This window comes from Desmodus rotundus, chromosome 4, assembly GCF_022682495.2.
Source record: "Desmodus rotundus isolate HL8 chromosome 4, HLdesRot8A.1, whole genome shotgun sequence".
In the NCBI taxonomy this organism is placed as follows: domain Eukaryota; kingdom Metazoa; phylum Chordata; class Mammalia; order Chiroptera; family Phyllostomidae; genus Desmodus; species Desmodus rotundus.
In genome coordinates this window covers 89,104,462-89,122,374 of record NC_071390.1, presented here as the reverse complement: position 1 = coordinate 89,122,374, position 17,913 = coordinate 89,104,462, and the positions used below count along the sequence as shown (strand labels likewise).

The 17,913-nt window shown below is 35.9% G+C and overlaps 1 protein-coding gene across 6 annotated transcripts in view; it reads right to left on the bottom strand.

Annotated features, from left to right (window-relative positions):
- The window catches only part of SMARCAD1 (SNF2 related chromatin remodeling ATPase with DExD box 1), a 101,476-nt gene that overhangs the window by 40,183 nt on the left and 43,380 nt on the right, over nucleotides 1-17,913 (bottom strand). For 3 of the 6 annotated variants that reach the window (XM_024574808.3, XM_045183658.2, XM_024574807.4), the window contains exons 6-9: nucleotides 15,007-15,110; nucleotides 7,714-7,815; nucleotides 3,822-3,903; nucleotides 1,938-2,329 (exon numbers count right to left, since the gene is read on the bottom strand). In XM_024574808.3, coding sequence (XP_024430576.2) covers nucleotides 1,938-2,329; nucleotides 3,822-3,903; nucleotides 7,714-7,815; nucleotides 15,007-15,110 — 680 coding nt within the window. Of the gene's footprint in view, nucleotides 1-1,248; nucleotides 1,617-1,937; nucleotides 2,330-3,821; nucleotides 3,904-7,713; nucleotides 7,816-15,006; nucleotides 15,111-17,913 lie in introns of those variants that run through there. The other 3 variants (XM_024574810.3, XM_024574809.3, XM_045183659.3) reach the window with 2 other exon arrangements.

The window sequence follows — 17,913 nt, the reverse complement described above, 5'->3', positions numbered from 1 at the left end:
TTCTTTGATAATTTTAAGATATTAAATTGCCCTATAATCAGTCATACTCAAAATTCTAAAGTAATTGAAAGCAGAAGCTTAAAGTTCTAATCCAAACTCAAAAGCTTATATTATATACATTGACTTGCTAATTTTAACTGTTTATTTCCAAAACCTCTTCATTTACCTACTTTTTTCAGGACAGCAAAGCCCAGTATTCACTGAATTCAAGTAGCAAGTTTACTTTTTAACTGCCACATAAAAAAATCAACACTTACATGCCTAGTTAGCAAAAAATACAGTCTTTGTGTACAATTTTTAGAAAGGGGATGAAGTTTCGGCAGGTAACATAATCTACAAATTCATGTTAAGACTAATTTAAACTATGCCAATTAATTAGTAGGGGAAATGTGTTTTCTACAAGTTAAGTTGCTGAATATTTTTAAAAGCATTTGGCACATAGAACTCTGCTTTAATTTACTCTTACTGTAAGATATTTGGGCAAGTAGTTGCAGTGACTACACACACCAGAGCAGATAACTGCATTCCTATTAAATAAGTTAGAATCCCAACAAGCCTGAGCAACCCAGCTCTGTAATAACACAGGAGAGACCATTAAAGATGAAAAGAAATAAGAAAAGCAGAAAAGAAGAACAAGAAAGCCCTTCAGCAAATATTTTAACAAATAAATCACTCAGGCAAAGCTGAACAAGTTTTGAAAGGGCCTGCTTTGACAGATGTTCTCTGGAAAAGCACAGGCTTCAGGCAAAACGAATGTTGTTTTAAAGCTGTGAAATGCTAGTGATTCTGTTTGTATATTTTTCAAATATTACAAGTTTTTAAAAAATTATTTTACAACCATTGTTCAAGGACCCTCCATAATACCACTTCAAGACACTTGTCCAGGGAACTTAGGCTCACATAGGTTTGTCACAAGTATAAAATTAATCACAAAAGCAACCTAAGTTAGGGAACAAAAACTTCCTAAACATTTATTTATAAAGCATCAAGAGTCAGTTTATCTTCTAAAGCTGTAAATAACAATCCATATTGCTATCACAGCATGGCCTATATATAATCCATGCCATAAAAGCCCACATTCTCACAAAAGTTGAAGCAAAATTTAACAAACAAGACTTCTTACATTTTTCTATATGAATAAGATTTGCTGACTATTGACATTTATAAAACTCAAAATACAGGTATTTTGAATAAAACTTGTTTGTAGGAAATCAAATTCCAGAAAATGATCATGCAGAGTGTACTTACCAGTGCTTATGCCTTCCCTTCACCTAACGCTTGAATTCTAGGCTTCCACACTTTTCTATCTTTCCAATTAAAAATGCTGCAGCCTGCTACACTCCATAAAATGGCTGCGTTGTTTAACCAAGAAAAACATGTTAGAGATTGAGCTGTCACTTTTAAAAGAAAAAGAAAATAAACAATGGCTTCTTTTGTGATGAAGCATAAAACACTTAGGCTGGCATTTGGAATCATGGAGCTCCTCTGGACGTTGCTACTGCTCTTCAAGTAGTTGTCGTTAAATTTCTGCCACATTCTTGCTTTCTGCATGGTTCCTCAGCAGTAACAGATCAGAACAGGCTAGAAACGACTCCTTCCTAAATGTAAGCTCTAATTTCTTCTTCTGCAGTGAAATGAACCAAGTTTCTATGCAAAAGAATGAGTGACAGTATGCCCAGCCAATCAGCTTGGGTTTTTTCAGGAAAATCACCCCTTAATTCATTCAAAATTAGGTCATATGACACTATTTGAAATACTATTGGCTTACAATGAAAGTAATGTTTGACTCTAAACAGGGTAAGGCCACCCATCTATGCTTCCCTGGGCTGAAGACACCTTGACTATAAACGGTACTGTGAATCTCACACACACACACACACACACACGCACACACACACACACACACAGGGAGTGGGGGAGAAAGAATGTAGCCTTACCAGAGCTTCCCAACTATTAAAGGGCCGGAGTTCTGTTATCTTCTGAGCCTTTTTCTGGGAACACTGAGGAATCAAAGTAAGTTCAGCAACTGAAGCATCTTGAAGGAAGTGAAGAATTTTACCTTTATAGCCATCCTCCATCACTTCTTCACCACTACTGTAGTCCTCGTCTAGTGAACTACCGACATCAGAACCTGAATCATATTCAGAGTCTTCAATAACTCTCTTTGGATTAAATACATTTTTTTTACGTTTCTTGTTAAAACCATTTTGTGGTTTCATGGAACATTTCTGTTTTAGTTTTGCTTTAGCTACATTTTTAGGATAATTCTGACTTCTTGAAGAAACTTCTTTTCCATTTGGAAACTCATTTTGTGAAGCATACTGCATATCTGTATACAAAGAAAGAAAGAAATAACTAAATTAGAAAGATATAAATTAAATATATATGAAGATGAAACATTTTAAGTCAGATAAGACAAATATTTAAACATATATATAATTTCCTTTTGAATATAGAATTCACTACAACTTTCTGTTAAGTCTTGATACACTCTAAAGAGAAACACCAAAGCAGAATCTGAAGTTATACAATATGTTCAGTAATTAGTTTCAAATACAGGTGATAAGTTATTTTTCAAAGGATTAAATATAAACTCCCACTTCTAACGAAGGTCCTGAAAATATAAATGGCAGCTGCATATCCACAACATGTCCCAGATGTTACCTAGCAGCCCCATCCCTATGCCAACACCAATGGGCATAGCAAAAAAAAAGTTAGGGTTAAGGCTAACCCTAACTTTAAACCTTCCATACTACAGTTAATTTTTTCCTCACCATCTCCAACTAGTCTAAATTCATCATACTTTAAAAATTATTTAAATATATTAAAAGGCAACACAACTTTATCACTGACTAATAAATCATATTCCACAGATTTCTAAGATGCCTGTGGTTGAAGATAGTTATTTTATGTACCAGGAAGAAAATATGTACCGATTAATCTTTACACAATACTTTAATATTTAGAATGTTTCTGTTTTACCTACTCAAAGAGCTTTTAGACTTATACATTTATTATCATATACCTTCATTCCTGTGCACATATAAAAATATGCCAAATAAGCTAGATAAGGTGTTCCTCAACTTTCTTCACATTCATAACCTATCCCTTCTGAATCAATTTTCAGACTTAGAATTGTTGGTATCAGTGGCTTTCTTTTCTCCACACAATTAACAATCTCTATGCCATCAAAAGCATTTCTAGTAAAGCCTTTCTTAAAAGAAATCATGATTAAAAAACAATAAAAACCTAAAACCAATATAATGAGCTAGTGTACTTAATTCTTGCTTAAGGATGTTACTAAACACATGTGATTCAACTCTTCCCCACTACCTCTCATACAAAATTTGGTTCCTAAAGTTAGTGTTCCACTACGGGGCAAGGGACTCTCTTCAGTGCCAGTAATTCCCATCTTGTAAGTTTCTGATGTTGGTGCTTTCACACTCATGCAAGTGCAGACTAGGACATCTACATTAAAGTGATCAGCAAACCAACATCATGCAGATCCATTGAGAGTTGTTAAAATGTAAAAAATGCTTCTTTTGTACTGAATAAAACATGGTAGTTTATAAGTAGCTATAATTTCAAAGAAAGTTATACAAAAAGAAAAGGATATTTATTGTTTCATTTTAACTGCTGTAAATAATAGACCAAAACATTTTGGAACAGTTCATTTAAAAATTTTTTTGCATTACTACTTCCAACATTTTTATAATCCCATGATCTTATTAGATAATAAGTTTACTATTTTTTTATATACTAAAATTTACAATATAATGGGAAGTATGTATTTTCTATAACAACATAGAATGGATAATTACCTTGATCTTCTGCAAATACTTTTAAAGATTCTAAGGCTTCTGTGTACATCCATTCATGTTCCTTGAGTACATCCCTTAGTTCCTAGAAATAAATGATTGACATTTTTGTTAAAAATCTAATGCCAGCAGCTGGTAGAAAATAAAACTTTTATGTTCTTTTAAAAATTAGAAAATCAACTTCCTGTCAAAATGGTGGCATCATACACATGGCTTGCCTCTTCGTACAACATTAAAACTACAACTAAAGTATAGAACAACCATCACTCAGAACTGTCAGAAATTGAGTTGAATGGAAGTCTGACAACCAGAGTTAAACCACATCCATCCAGACTGGTAGGCGGAGCACAAACGCTGAACACTGGTGGGTGGTACCTCACCCACGTGTGGCAGATAAAAGTTTGGGATGGATATCTTGGGAACAAGTAGTCTCAGCCCGACACCAGGACCCCAGGCCAGGGTTCCGGACCAGGAAGATAAGTCCCCAAAACTTCAGGCTGTAAAAACCAGTGGGGATTGAGTTGATGGAAGAAACTACTGAAACCCCAAGCAGTTTCTCTTAAAAGAACCCACACACGGACTCATCTACTCAGACTTACTCCCACTGAGCTCCAGAATGGGGGTAGCAGCTTGAAAGGCACCAGTGGCATAAAGGGAGGAACTGAGGTTTCTGGCATCTGGGTGAACAGAGGCCATTTTCCCTTTTCTAAACCTGGCAGACTGGTGCCACATCTGAGACTCTATACACCTGGGTAACACTGTTAGACCTGCCTTGGAGATCCCAAGAGACTCAGCTCCACCTAACTTATGATCCCACCCAAGATGCTTTCCCATATGAATGGCTGGTGTTGGCTTATGTTTCACAACTTCCAAAATCCTATCAAACAAGCAACAGCTGGCCTCATTGAGTCCGCAGCCCAGCACTAGCAGCAGCCAGCCTAGATTCACTGCTTAGCTTTGCCTGGGAATCTCCAAGCCCAGCACAACTGGCAGCCTTCTCAGACTGCTTGGTAGCACAGGCAGGGTAGTCCTGGGCAAAATACAGGTGGGGGCTGACATTGGCCTGCACCACCTGAGAAACCCCAGGGCCAGTGCACCCAGTGGGCAGCTACAGAGCACTCTGGAACACCACTACCCTGCCCCTGCACAGCTGATCCTCCACGGAGAGCAGAGGTTGGTGGTGGGTGGTCACAGCTAATTCTTGCAGGTGACTGGCCTGGGTAAATCCCTCCCATTGACCTGCCAACAGCAACCAAGGCTCAACTACAAGAGGGTGTACTCAGCCCACATGAAGGGCACACCTCAAATACCCAGCCTGGGTGATAGGGGAGGCTGTGTCACTGGACCCTATAGGACACCTATTACACTAGCCCGCACTATCAAAACACAGAATCAAGGCAGCTCTACCTAATACATAAAAACAAACCAGGGTGGCTGCCAAAACAAGGAGACAAAGACACATGTCCCAAGTGAAGGAACAGATCAAAACTACAGAAAAAGAGCTAAATGAAATGGAGATAAGCAATGTATTAGATGCAGAGTTCAAAACACTGGTTATAAGGATGCTCAAGGAACTTAGTAAGGCCCTCAGCAGCATAAAAAAGATCTAGTCAGAAATGAAGGATTCACTAATTGAAATAAAGAACAATTTATAGGGAAACATCAGCAGAGTGGATGAAGCCGAGAATCAAATCAACGATTTGGAACCTAAGGAAGTAAAAAAAAAAAAAAAAAAACCACACAAAACCCATCAGAACAACAAGACAAAAGAAGAATTAAAAAAAATGAGGATAGTATAAGCAGACTCTAGGACATCTGCAAGCATTCCAACATTCATGTCATAGGGGTGCCAGAAAGAGAAGAGAAAAAGCAAGAAACTGGACATCTATTTGAAAAAATGATGAAAGAAAACTTCCTTAATTTGATGAAGGGAATAGACATACAACTCCAGGAAAGACAAAGAGTCCCAAACAAGATGGATGAAAAGAGGCCCGCTCCAAGACGCGTCATAATTAAAATGCCTAGGGTTAAAGACAAAGAATCGTAAAAGCAACAAGACAAAGGTATTTAATTATTTACAGGGGAGTTCCCATAAGATTGTCGGCTGATTTCTCAAAAGAAACTTTGCAGGGTAGAAGGGACTGGCAAGAAATATTCGAAGTCATGAAAAGCAGGGACCTATAGCCAAAATTGCTCTACCCAGCAAACATATCATTTAGAATGTAAGGGCAGATGAAGCACGTCCCAGACAAGAAAAAACTAAAGGAGTTCATCATCACCAAACCATTATTGTATGAAATGTTAAAGGGTCTTATTTAAGAAAAAGATCAAAACTATGAACAATAAAATGGCAAGAAAATACATACGTATCAACAACTGAATCTGAGAAACAAACTAAGCAAACAAGAAGAACAGATAGAATCATGGATACGGAGAGCGTTTTGATCACTGCCATAAGAAAAGGTGGTGTGGGGGAATGGGTAAAGAGGTGTGGGAATTAAGAAGTACAAATAGGTAGTTAAAAGAATAGCCATGGGGATTTAAAGTACGGTACAGGAAATGGAGTAGCCAAAGAACTCATACACATGACCCATGGACATGAACAATGTGTGGGGATTGCCTGAGAGTATGAGACGGGGTGGTTCGTGGTGGGGGGCAATGGGGAAACAAACAAATTGGGACCACTGTAATAGCATAATCAATAAAATATGATTTCAAGAAAAAAAAAATAAGAAAATCACCCCAAAACTTAATAGAAGTCATCTATTCACATTTGTTTTTATGCTGCTTTACAAATGCTTTCTGTGTATATATTATTTCACCACCACAAACATACAGTAGTCTTCAGAGAGAAGGAAGCTTGATTTTTTTTTCATTTTTACCTTTCCTATTAAGTGCTCTGAACAATAGAGCAGCAATTTTCAACCAGTGTGCCACAAGAACTTCTACAACACGCAATACCTAACTACTTAGTCAGGGGAACTGACCTCCTTTCCCTTAGACTGCCAAATTAAAAAACAAAAACAAAAACCCACAGCTAACACAACAATAGCCATCTAGTGTGAATAAACCAAAATTATACCTATTTTTTTGTCATATTGACAAAAAGTATACTTTTGGTGCCGCAGAATTTTAGTAATTAGTTCACGGGTGCCATGAGATGAAAAAGTTTGAAAATCGCTGTGCTGGAGGACCAAAAAGTGATTGCTCCATTAAATTTCAACATGCAATGAGGCTTTTACCAACTGTCAACTTCAAACATATAGTTTCAACATATGTAAAGAAGCAGTATAGCAGAAAGATTTTGCATTCAGATCATCAGAAATAAGCTTAGGTACTACCTGTACATATACTTGAATAAATCAATTATGCAAGTATAAATGTATTCTAAGTGTTAAACACATAGTGTGCTTCTATATACAATCATGAGATTAAATAGTGGTCTTTTCAGGACTGGCATATGGGTATGGGGTTTTACTGATTCTTAAAGTTTTTCACTGTCAGGCAAATAGAACAAAGCTTATGGATTATTAACACAATGAAATGCACTATTACACTATAAAATTCTTTTTGAGAAATTTAAAGAAAAAGAATATAAAAAAGCTAAAACAGCTGTCTTGGGGTTATAGATGGCTTTCTGGATAATTTACATTCTAAGCACAAGTTTAAAATTGTTACTATAATTATGACTGTTATGGTTATAATACTGATATTATAGTCAGCAAATAAGATAAATACACAATGTGAAGAAATAATAAGCTACATAAAATATTTTATATTAGTAAAGGAAAATATTAGAAAAACACAAAACTCATCCAAAGCTTTTACATCTCAAACTCTATTTTGTAATACAAACATTTAGTACACACTGATTAAATTTCTGTACACTACTCACTTGTTTATCCAAATTAGGAAATTCCTTTTGCAATTTCAATACAATACTTTCCTGCTTTTCCCAATTATTGCTAGATTCCGCAGACTCATTTGATTCTTCTCCCTAATGAGGAAAAAATGAGAACTAATTTAAGAGTTCATCAATAACCAGAGTCTAAAGATAAATTACATTTGTATTTTGACTAGATTTGGAAATTATCACATTTGACTAGAAGAATCAAAAATTTTTTCTTTTTGTTCATGTGAAAATTGACACATATAGGTCTTTAATTTTTTTTTAAATCCTCATGCAAGGACAGGTTATACAGAACGACACACAAACCAACTGAGCCACACAGTGGGGCACATTTACGTCTCTAAGGTTAAAAAAACATTGCCGGTTTAAGATCTCTGAGAGACCTTGACTGCGTATCAGATAAGTGACAATTCATACTTCATTCATAACTGCTCAAAATGAGATATATCTGCTAAAAAACAAATAAACTAGAACACTTCTCATATTAACTTGAAATAATTCAGGTGTATTGAAGTCTCTCCAACCTAATGGCAAAACAACAACAACAAAAATGGATTATCTGTGCTCACTGTTTGATATTCCCCTACAGATTTCACATACTGAGAGAAAGAAGTTTGCTTTTACTTCAGTCTTGATTCAAAGAAACAACTTATGGGAAACTAAACAATATATAAATTAAACATCAATCTGGGAATAATTATGGCTACTCATACACACAATCTCTTTGAATTTCAGTCAATCAAAAGCATTTATCTATCTCTACTCAGCTTACATATACCATATGTTATACAAATGAGATAGAAAAATACAGTCTCATACTTGCTCTTTTACCTCCTTTCTTATCCAACAAATGAATGCTATTTTTTTCGGTCACTACTCAAAATAAAAAAAAATTGTAAGTGATACTTCATTTGAACACAAGAAATATGATGAGGTTCCACAAGATAGAGACAAATTAAATGTTATGTACAGTACCTGTATATTTATGATTGAAATAAAAGATTCATGAACCACTAAAAATGCTATGAAAGTTTAGAGCAGGAAGAAGAAACTTGCATGTATTTCTGTAAAAGTAAGTGGGCTATTTGGGTTGATGCACAAAGACTATTAATAGGCTAAAGGATACAAAATAAAACCAAAACTAATAATGCATAAGGCATAGAGAGCCAAATTGAGGTCATTAATCAGAAAGCAATAGGATTTTGAGCATGGGACTAGTATTTGGAGAAAGCATTTCAAAGCCCTCAAAATTCATACTGCCATACTCACTTTATAGCTAAAGACAATGAAACTCCAAGAACAAGCCTTTTAGAGGTCACAGGTGGATAATACCCAGAAATAAAAACTTAGGTGTCTAAAAGGTAAATCCACCAAGACGAAGAGAAGCCGGGTGGCTGCTAGGGGCTAGGGTGAGGACAGAAGAGGAGAAACTGCTTAAAAGGTATGGCACACTTCTACAGGGTGATAACAATGGAGTGGTGGTTGCACAACATTGTGAACATACTCAATGCTACTGAATTCTTCATTCTGAAGTGGTTACTTTTATGCTGAATTTCACTTCAATAAAAAAGTTAAAATATTTGGAAATTAGTAAATATGTTTTGGGAATCAAATACATGATAGCACAAATTAAACACTCGGTAGACAGTATTCCTATCATTTGCTGGTTGCTCTCGGATCTCAAGCTTCTACCAGCTCCACCAATCCTTGCAACTGAAAAAACCATGCAGGCCATAGATATACCAGAGCTTTACAAAATTCCGGGTGATTGGAGTTTGGGCCCAAATCTGTCTCTGTGGATCTAGGGGTTATGAATGAATCCTGTGGCTATTTATATGGGGCCAGAATGCAAAGTTGGAGCAAACATAATATGGTCCTAGCAGGAATCCAGAAATCTGTAATTCACGGAATAAATGATTCCATTATTGTAGGAATTACCAAACCTAAGTACCGAGAATTGCCCCTCTACAGCAGCAGCAGCAGCAATAACATTATTCCTGGAGGAAAGGCAGGGATTGACACCACTATCCCATCCCAATGTACTGTGTCTCCTTGGCCTATACAAAAGCTGGATGAATCTTGGAGAATTATTTTAGGTTAACATAAATAAACAGGTGATGATCCCAATTACTGCTATTCTACCAGATGTGGCACTTTAACTGGAGCAGATTATCAATCTGACAGATACTTTTTTCTTCCCTATCCCAATTAGAAAGGGCAAGTACAAGCAATTTGTTTTTATCTGGGCAAGTCAGTGACAGATACACCTTCATCATCTTTGGGGTTCTGGTAATTCTGCTTTCTTTCGCAATATAGCACTCAATGACTTTGATTGCTTTCAGTTCACAGAGTATCACTTTGTTCCTCTACACTGAAGACAACACACTGACTGGACTTGATAAGCAGAAAGCAATGGTGTTTTAGATGACCTTAGTTAAGACAGATACATGTCAGAGTAGGAAATAGCCACCCTCCAGTTCTGGGGCCCACCACTTTCAAGATTTTTATGGAGGTCCAATCTGGAGTATGTTGCAAATTCCACTCTTAAAAAAAAAAAAAGAAGACAAACAACCCTTTCCTGGCCTTCGGATACTGGAGGCAAGGTTTACTTCATTGTGGTAGGTGCTGCTCTATTTACAAAATAGCCCTTAAGACTGTCAATTATGAATAGGCCTCAGATTAAAAGTAGGTCAGGGTGCAGAACAATGTGCTCTGCCACTTGGGCTTCATGACCAGCAAGCAGAGGCAATGCTTCTCAAAGAACCTGTGGTTAATAAGAGTGCTGTGTGAAGTCTCTGGGAAGTCCTAGTAGGAAAATCACTGCTCAGACCCACATGATTTTGAAGCCATGTCTGGTCCGCTTCTGCTGACAACTACACTCTTTTCTGTTGTAACTTGACATATGCAGTTCCAAAAATTACTATGCTGTGCAAAATCAAGCAAATAAAAACTACGGTGTTAAAAACAATCCAGTTAGAGACACAACATCCAGCAAAGCTATCATTTAGAATGGAAGGGAAGATAAAGTGCTTCTCAGACAAGGTGAAGTTAAAGGAGTTCATCATCACCAAGCCCTTATTATATGAAATGTTAAAGGGATTTATCTAACAAAAATAAGATAAAAAATATGAACAGTGAAAATGGCAGCAAACTCACAGGTATTAACGACCACACCTAAAACAAAAACAAAAGCAAACTAAGCAAACAACTGGAACAGGAACAGAACCACAGAAATGGAGATCACATGGAGGGTTATCAGTGGGGGAGTGGGAGAGGGGAGAGTGGGGGAAAAGGTACAGAGAATAAGTAGCATAAATGGAAGGTTGAAAATAGACAGGCGGAGGGTAAGAATAGTATAGGAAATGTAGAAGCCAAAGAACTTATAAGTATGACCCATGGACATGAACTATAGGGGGGAATGTGGGAGGGAGGGGGTGGGCAGGATGGAGTGGAGTGAAGGGGGGGAAATGGGACAACTCTAACAGCATAATCAATAAAATAAAAAAAAAGTTCTCTGAAGAATCACAAAGGAAGTCAAGGAGAATTTTCCATCACACATATTTTAACAGTCCTGTATCACTACAGGCTCCTACAAAGGTAGCAATGCCACTCTGCTGATAAATCTCTTCCATAATTCTATAACGATATCTAAATCCTCACCTATAGTAACAGCAATTAGCATTTTAAATGTTCACTTTAAAGAGTAAGCTATAAATGCCGCTATCACACTTTTATCAAGGTGCTGTATTAGAGTGTTGGTTTTGGGAGGCAAAAAGAAGTAAGACTAAAAAATGAATTTTGGTTAAGCTAAGCTTTTGTAGAAGGATAGACTTGGTACATTATAAGAATTTTAAAAGTTTCTTCCTTTTGAAATTTTGCTTTTAGTTTTGTAATAACCCTCTCTAACAGAAGAATTAAGTAAAAATATAAGTGCAGATCTGGGCAGTCCACCTACTTTTGCTGTACCTGTAGTAAACTCTACAGCTGACTTTCTTCTAAAAGGCTCAGTTTGGTAAGTGATAAAGATCCATGTAAAAAAGGTTGTCTCTGATTTTTTCACTCTTTGGTTTTTAATCCAAATGCTGAATGATCTTTCCTTTTCTTCTGTTTTTTTTTTAAATTATACTTTAGTATATCATTTTTTATTGGTTATATTAATTTCAGCACGCAATATAGTGATTTGAGATTTTTATACCTTATAATGTGATTATGCCATTAATTCCAATAATCACCCGTCACTGTGCAAACTTATAACAATATCACTGACTCATTCCCTCCCCCTTTTCACCACCCTCCCACCTGCCCCATCCCTTCTGGTAACTGTCCCTTTGGTCTGTGTTTCCATAAGTCTGTTTTTGTTATGTTTTGTTTTTAGATTCCACGTGTAAGTGGAATTACTTGTCGTTCTCTGCCTGACTTATTTCACTATAATACCCTCTAGATCATCCATGTTGTCAGAAATGGCAAGATTTCATTCTTGTTTATTGCTGTGTAATATTCCATTGTGTGTGTATATACACACAACCCACATCTTCTTTACCCATTCGTCTATCGATGAACATGTAGGTTGCTTCCATATCTCAGACACTGTAAATAATGCTGCAATGACCATCAGGATGCATGTATCTTTTCAAGTTAGTGTTTCTGTTTTCTTTGGGAAAATACCCAGAAATGGAATTGCTGGGTCATATGGTATATCCATTTTTAGTTTTCTGAGGAGTCTCCACAGTATTTTCCATGGGGGCTGCACTTCTATTTGTTTATATCTCTTCTCATTGACTTCACAGCATCTGAAGGTGATCCAGCCATATACTTTTATTTTTGTGCTGACGTGGACTCCTTTATGCCTATTGCTCCGGATAAAACACATGGTCTTATTTCTTTCCAAACGTTTGTCTCAAACTTCTTGTCAATACTTGAAACTTTCCTTTTGTATGCACTGCTAAGTATTTTTGAACCAGAATGCTTAGATACGTTTGAGATGTTGAGTGAGTGCTTTTTTCAAATAGTGACGTTCACAAATGTGAAATAATAGTGAAACATAACCTTGTAGGATAACAAACAGTGAAAGGAGGCCGGCCAGTAGATGTTCTGAGGTGTGTGCACTTTATGAATTCCAACAGGGTTCAGTTCAGCTGGATGAAGTCTTCTGCATTCAGCTGGTATTTATCATGGACAAAATTGCACACAGACAATGCAAAACTCAGGTTATGTTCAAACTGTCCTCTAACATATTTACTACACTGGAATAATTAACGTTTTTAAAACAGGGGACTGATCTCTTTTTGTGCAACAGTTGTTGGCTTGATAGGGGATCCCGAGAACAGCAGAACGATTGATCACGGGGTATCAACTGACCATCACACTTACCCTGTTATATAATTTGGGTATCCGACCCACCAAGCTTATCACTGAGGATGAGCAACAGCAAGTAAAAATGGTGTATGTGAGACTGGACTTGAGGGACAAATAAGTTGTAAGTACAAATAATAAGGTGCAAATAATTCTCAGATTTCCATTGGTACCTACTTCTGCTTTACTACTGCTCCTCATTCAACCAGTATCAATGGCACTTCCCAAGAGCAGAGGCCAACAATGTGTTCCCATGTTAGCACCATTCCTTGGAATATTCAGCCAATTATTGGATGGGAAGTTGATTACTTTGAACCTCTTTCATTATAGAAGAGACTGTAATAGAAACTTGCTCTCTGAGTATGAATTGATCTTCCCTACTCATGTACTTCTGGTAAATCAGTTATGGGTTGAACTGTGTCCCCCCCAAATTTGTATGTTGAATAACACCTGGTACCTCAGAACGTATCCTTATTCGGATATAGGGGCTTTACTGAGGTAATCAAGTGAAGATGAGGTCATTAAAGTGAGCCCTAATATAATCACTGTTGTCCTTATAATGACTGGAAATTTGGAGAAAGGCACGTAGGGAGCATGCAATGTGAAGATGAAGATGGAGATGCATAAGCCAACAGACACTAAAGTTGCCAGCAAACAACCAGAATCTAGGCAAGAAGGAATAGCTCAGAAGAATTCAACCCTTCTGACACCTTTATCTTGGACGTATAGCCTACAGAACTGAGAGACAATCTATTTGTTGTTTAAGCTACCCAGTTTGTGGTACTTTGTTAGGACAGCCCTAGAAAATTAATACATCTTATACAGGTATACAGAAAACCCGATTCACAGTCATACTACACTGTGACACAGTATTTCTAACCAAGGAGCTAATTTAACTGGAAGTGCATCAGTGGATTCATGCCCAATAAGTTCACTGATTTTACCATGTGCCTCCACAGCTAGAAACTGTTGGCTTACAGACAGTAGTATTACTCAGTGAAAGTTCAGCATATGAACTTGTAGATAACACCCTGACATGTTGTTCAACAGAATGTACAAGCAGGGTAAATGCTTTGAATCAGCAATAAATATGATACTACTTCCCCTATAATCATTATTTGTAGGTCTGTAAACTAAAATGTGGGCCTATTCTCTCATACTACAGCTGTTCCTCACACCTAAAAACCACTCACAGAATTCTTTAGTCCCCATCAGCATTAGTTTCCAATGGAAGAATGCTTCCATGTAGGGACATAAAAATTGTCCTATTAAATTAGAGAAGAGAATGCCACCTGGCTATTTTGGGATTCTTATACTTGGTAAATCACAGGCAAAGAAAGAGGTTACTGTGTTAATTGTGGTGATTAATTTTGATTTTGATTACCAAGAAAAAGTTCTGTTGTCTGAATACAGAAAAAGGGAAGACTACGCCTGGTTTCACTGGCAGGTCTCTTAGTAGTCCTATTCATAAAGTAAAAGTTAATAAAAAAACTAGAGTAACCCAGTAAAAGCATAAGAACTATTATTTTTACAACCAGTTAAATATCAAGAGTCATCTAGAAGAGTTATGATATGCCATTGAGGAGGAAGAAATGGTGCTGGAGGTGGAAAGAACTGGTTTTCAGTGTTATATAACCTTATGTATGTAAAACTTTCATGAAATAACATTTAATTTAAAAGTATAATTATATACCACTAGAATACTTTTAAAAATTCACTGTATAACTCAGGGACGAGCAATTAACACCACATAAATTTAAAAGAAAACAAAACAGTCATAAAAAAATGCAAAAATAAATCCTGATTTGGTAGTGAGAGAGAAGAAAGAAGATTCAGTTAGGTATATTTTCAGGTATGATATCCATGGACAACATATTCTGTACCTAAGCAACTAATTTTTGATAATGCAATTCAAATGTAACTTACATGATCCAGTCTTTTCTTTTTTATAGATTGATCATCATTAAATTCATCGTCCTCATACGTCTCTGAAGAAGAAGATAATTTTCTTTTCCTAGGTCCACCACCTTCTAAAACAGAGAATAACACTCAAAATTTGCACAGATCAGTAAACAAATCATTAATGCAAAAAAAAGGCAAAAATGTCACTATAAGGAATGCATCTGTAGACAGTCCCTTGATATCAGCTCCAATGCTGTTTCTTCGACATATGATACATACTCAACAAATGTTAACAGAACTGAAGGAAAACTGAACAGAGACTCTTCAGTCTTGCAAAAGTAGAAATCACCATCATTATGTATTTGTAAACCATCACATTTATTGATAAAAATGTACATCACCAAACTAACAAGGAATTCTTCAGAGCAATACTGGGAGGAAGGAGTTTGCCCCTGTGACTCAGTGTTCATAGGTAAGAAAAAGTTGAGTCCCATCAGCACAGCTTATCTGAATAGCATAACTGACATCAGTAATTGTCAACTAGGTACCAAGCTTTGCAGAGGGCTTTTATAAACTATTGTTTCATTTACTTTCCAAAACAAACCTACAAAGTAGGTAGTAATATTTGCATTTAACAAATGAGGAAGAACTAATATAGATAGCTCCAGCAATTAATGCTCTTAATCTAAAAACAAGTGTAACACAAGAATCTAACAGTAAGGGAAATTTGCATATTCTGCCAAGACTAAAAGAAAAACAGAGTCCCTGTATATGATTTTTAAAAATTATGTTACATATTTTTACTTTGTATACATTGATCTATTTGTTAAATACTTTTACTTTCAGAGAACACATTCTTGAGACATACTACTGTGCTAATATGAAAGCATCTGCTAAGTTCACAAAGGTTTTAGATTTCAGCGTTGACTGTATCAGCACCCTAACTATGCAGTTAGAAATAAAAGTTGTAGAAATATTAATATTCAAAATAAATGCAAACATGTCAGCTTTTAAGCTGTAAGCCTGAAAGTTTCATAATATGGCTATAACAAAATAACTGAATGTTATTAACCTTTTAAAGTATAATAAACACATGTTAACATGAATACTTACCTTTTTTCCTCAACTTATTGGTAACATATATGTGCATTATACATATGCCAATTCCAGCATCCACTTTAAGGGGGAAATATAACCACCACCTCATCATCACCCATATACAGGGTCCAACAAAAATAATGCCCCCGTTTTATTACAAAATCTTTTATTACAAAATTGTAAGCATGTAATTCTGTAACCTATCACACTCAAGCACATCGTATGACATTTTAGGTGAAATGTTCAAATTAAAACTATAAATCATTATACCCATATTATTACTCTACTAACAACACTCAAGCAGGCCTTACTTCTTCTGGACCCTGACTTTGTTGGGGTTAAGCAAGCACCTTGGGAATAGTCTAAGTCTGGAAAAGTTTCAAACTAGATGATTTATGCCATGTCACCCACATGTGTTTCTTTTGTAAAGACCTAGAACTTTGTGTTGCCAATAAAAAATTCTTCAGTCTTAAATATCCATCTATACATCTTTTCTTTCACAGCACCAAATCTTTACATGCATATAAAATGGCTAATGGCAAAAATTTGCAATTAAATGTTGGAAAAAATTCAAAACTAAAATTTTAGTACCAAAAACTATGTAACAGCACACAATGCTTGGCTGCCTATCTCTAAACCTATTCTATTTATTAATTTAAAATTTTCTATATTATCTAAAAAAACCCAAATTAATATGCTACATTATATATCACTTTCAAATTATGGGTTTCATACATTCTCATCTTTTATTGGGAGCACTCATCACACTAATTTCAAGGGGAAAAACTTAGAGATGTACTAATATCCCAGGTAACAATATATTTCATGTAAATTCAGTATTTAAAAATAAAAGATAAAACATGGGACTGATTAAAAAAATATGGACAAAGAACACAAATAGGCAGTTCAACAGAAAAAAAAATGAAAAGAAGCTCAACTTAATTAATAATTAAAGAGAGGGAAAGTATTTTTTTTTTTTCATTCTAAGATCAGAATTTTAACAGCCTTTCTGGAAGGCAATTCAAAAATACATCTCAGAATTTTAGCTCTGTGTCTCTTAGTCCAACAATTCCTTTTCCAATTATTTATTACAGAACTGATGGAAATGTTTGCTTAGGCATATATAAAAAAATGTTACCAAAATGTCTAAATGCCCATGATATTAGACAAATTAGGATACACACACAAATGCCACTGTTATAAAAAAGACAGACTTTTAAAATAACATGGAAAGATGTCTCTAATAAACGAAAAAGTTACAAAATAGCAGATATGATAGGATTATACTCATATAAAAATGTTTTACCTATTCTTACACATACCTAGAAGTGAAAAAAATAGCTAGAGAAACTCCAAACACCATCAATAAATCCATATTAGTACCTTCTAAAACGGTAAAATTTTTGGATATAATTTTTTTATAACTGTTCATAAGTAACTTAGTGTTCTTAAGTGATAACTTTCAGAAAGCAATGTATAAAAGATACCATTATTCAATATGCAAGATGATATTGTCTATAAAAGAATAATTTGTTGTAAAACTAATGTCCAACATCGTGACTTGAGGAACTGTCCAAGATCTCTTACAGTTTTTTACAAAGGCTTTTTGTAGAAAATTGTCCAAACAGAGAGAACCACAGGGGCCTAGAGCGTGCACAAGCCCACCCTCTTGGGAATCAGCATTAGAGGGGCCCAGTTTGATTGTGGGTAGCGGAAGGACTGACTGAAATCCGGGAGAGAGTGTTGCAAGCGCCATTGCTCCCTCTCGGCCCCTCCCCCCACATACAGCATCACTGCGCAGGGACCAGAGTTACCCTGCCCTGGTGAATACCT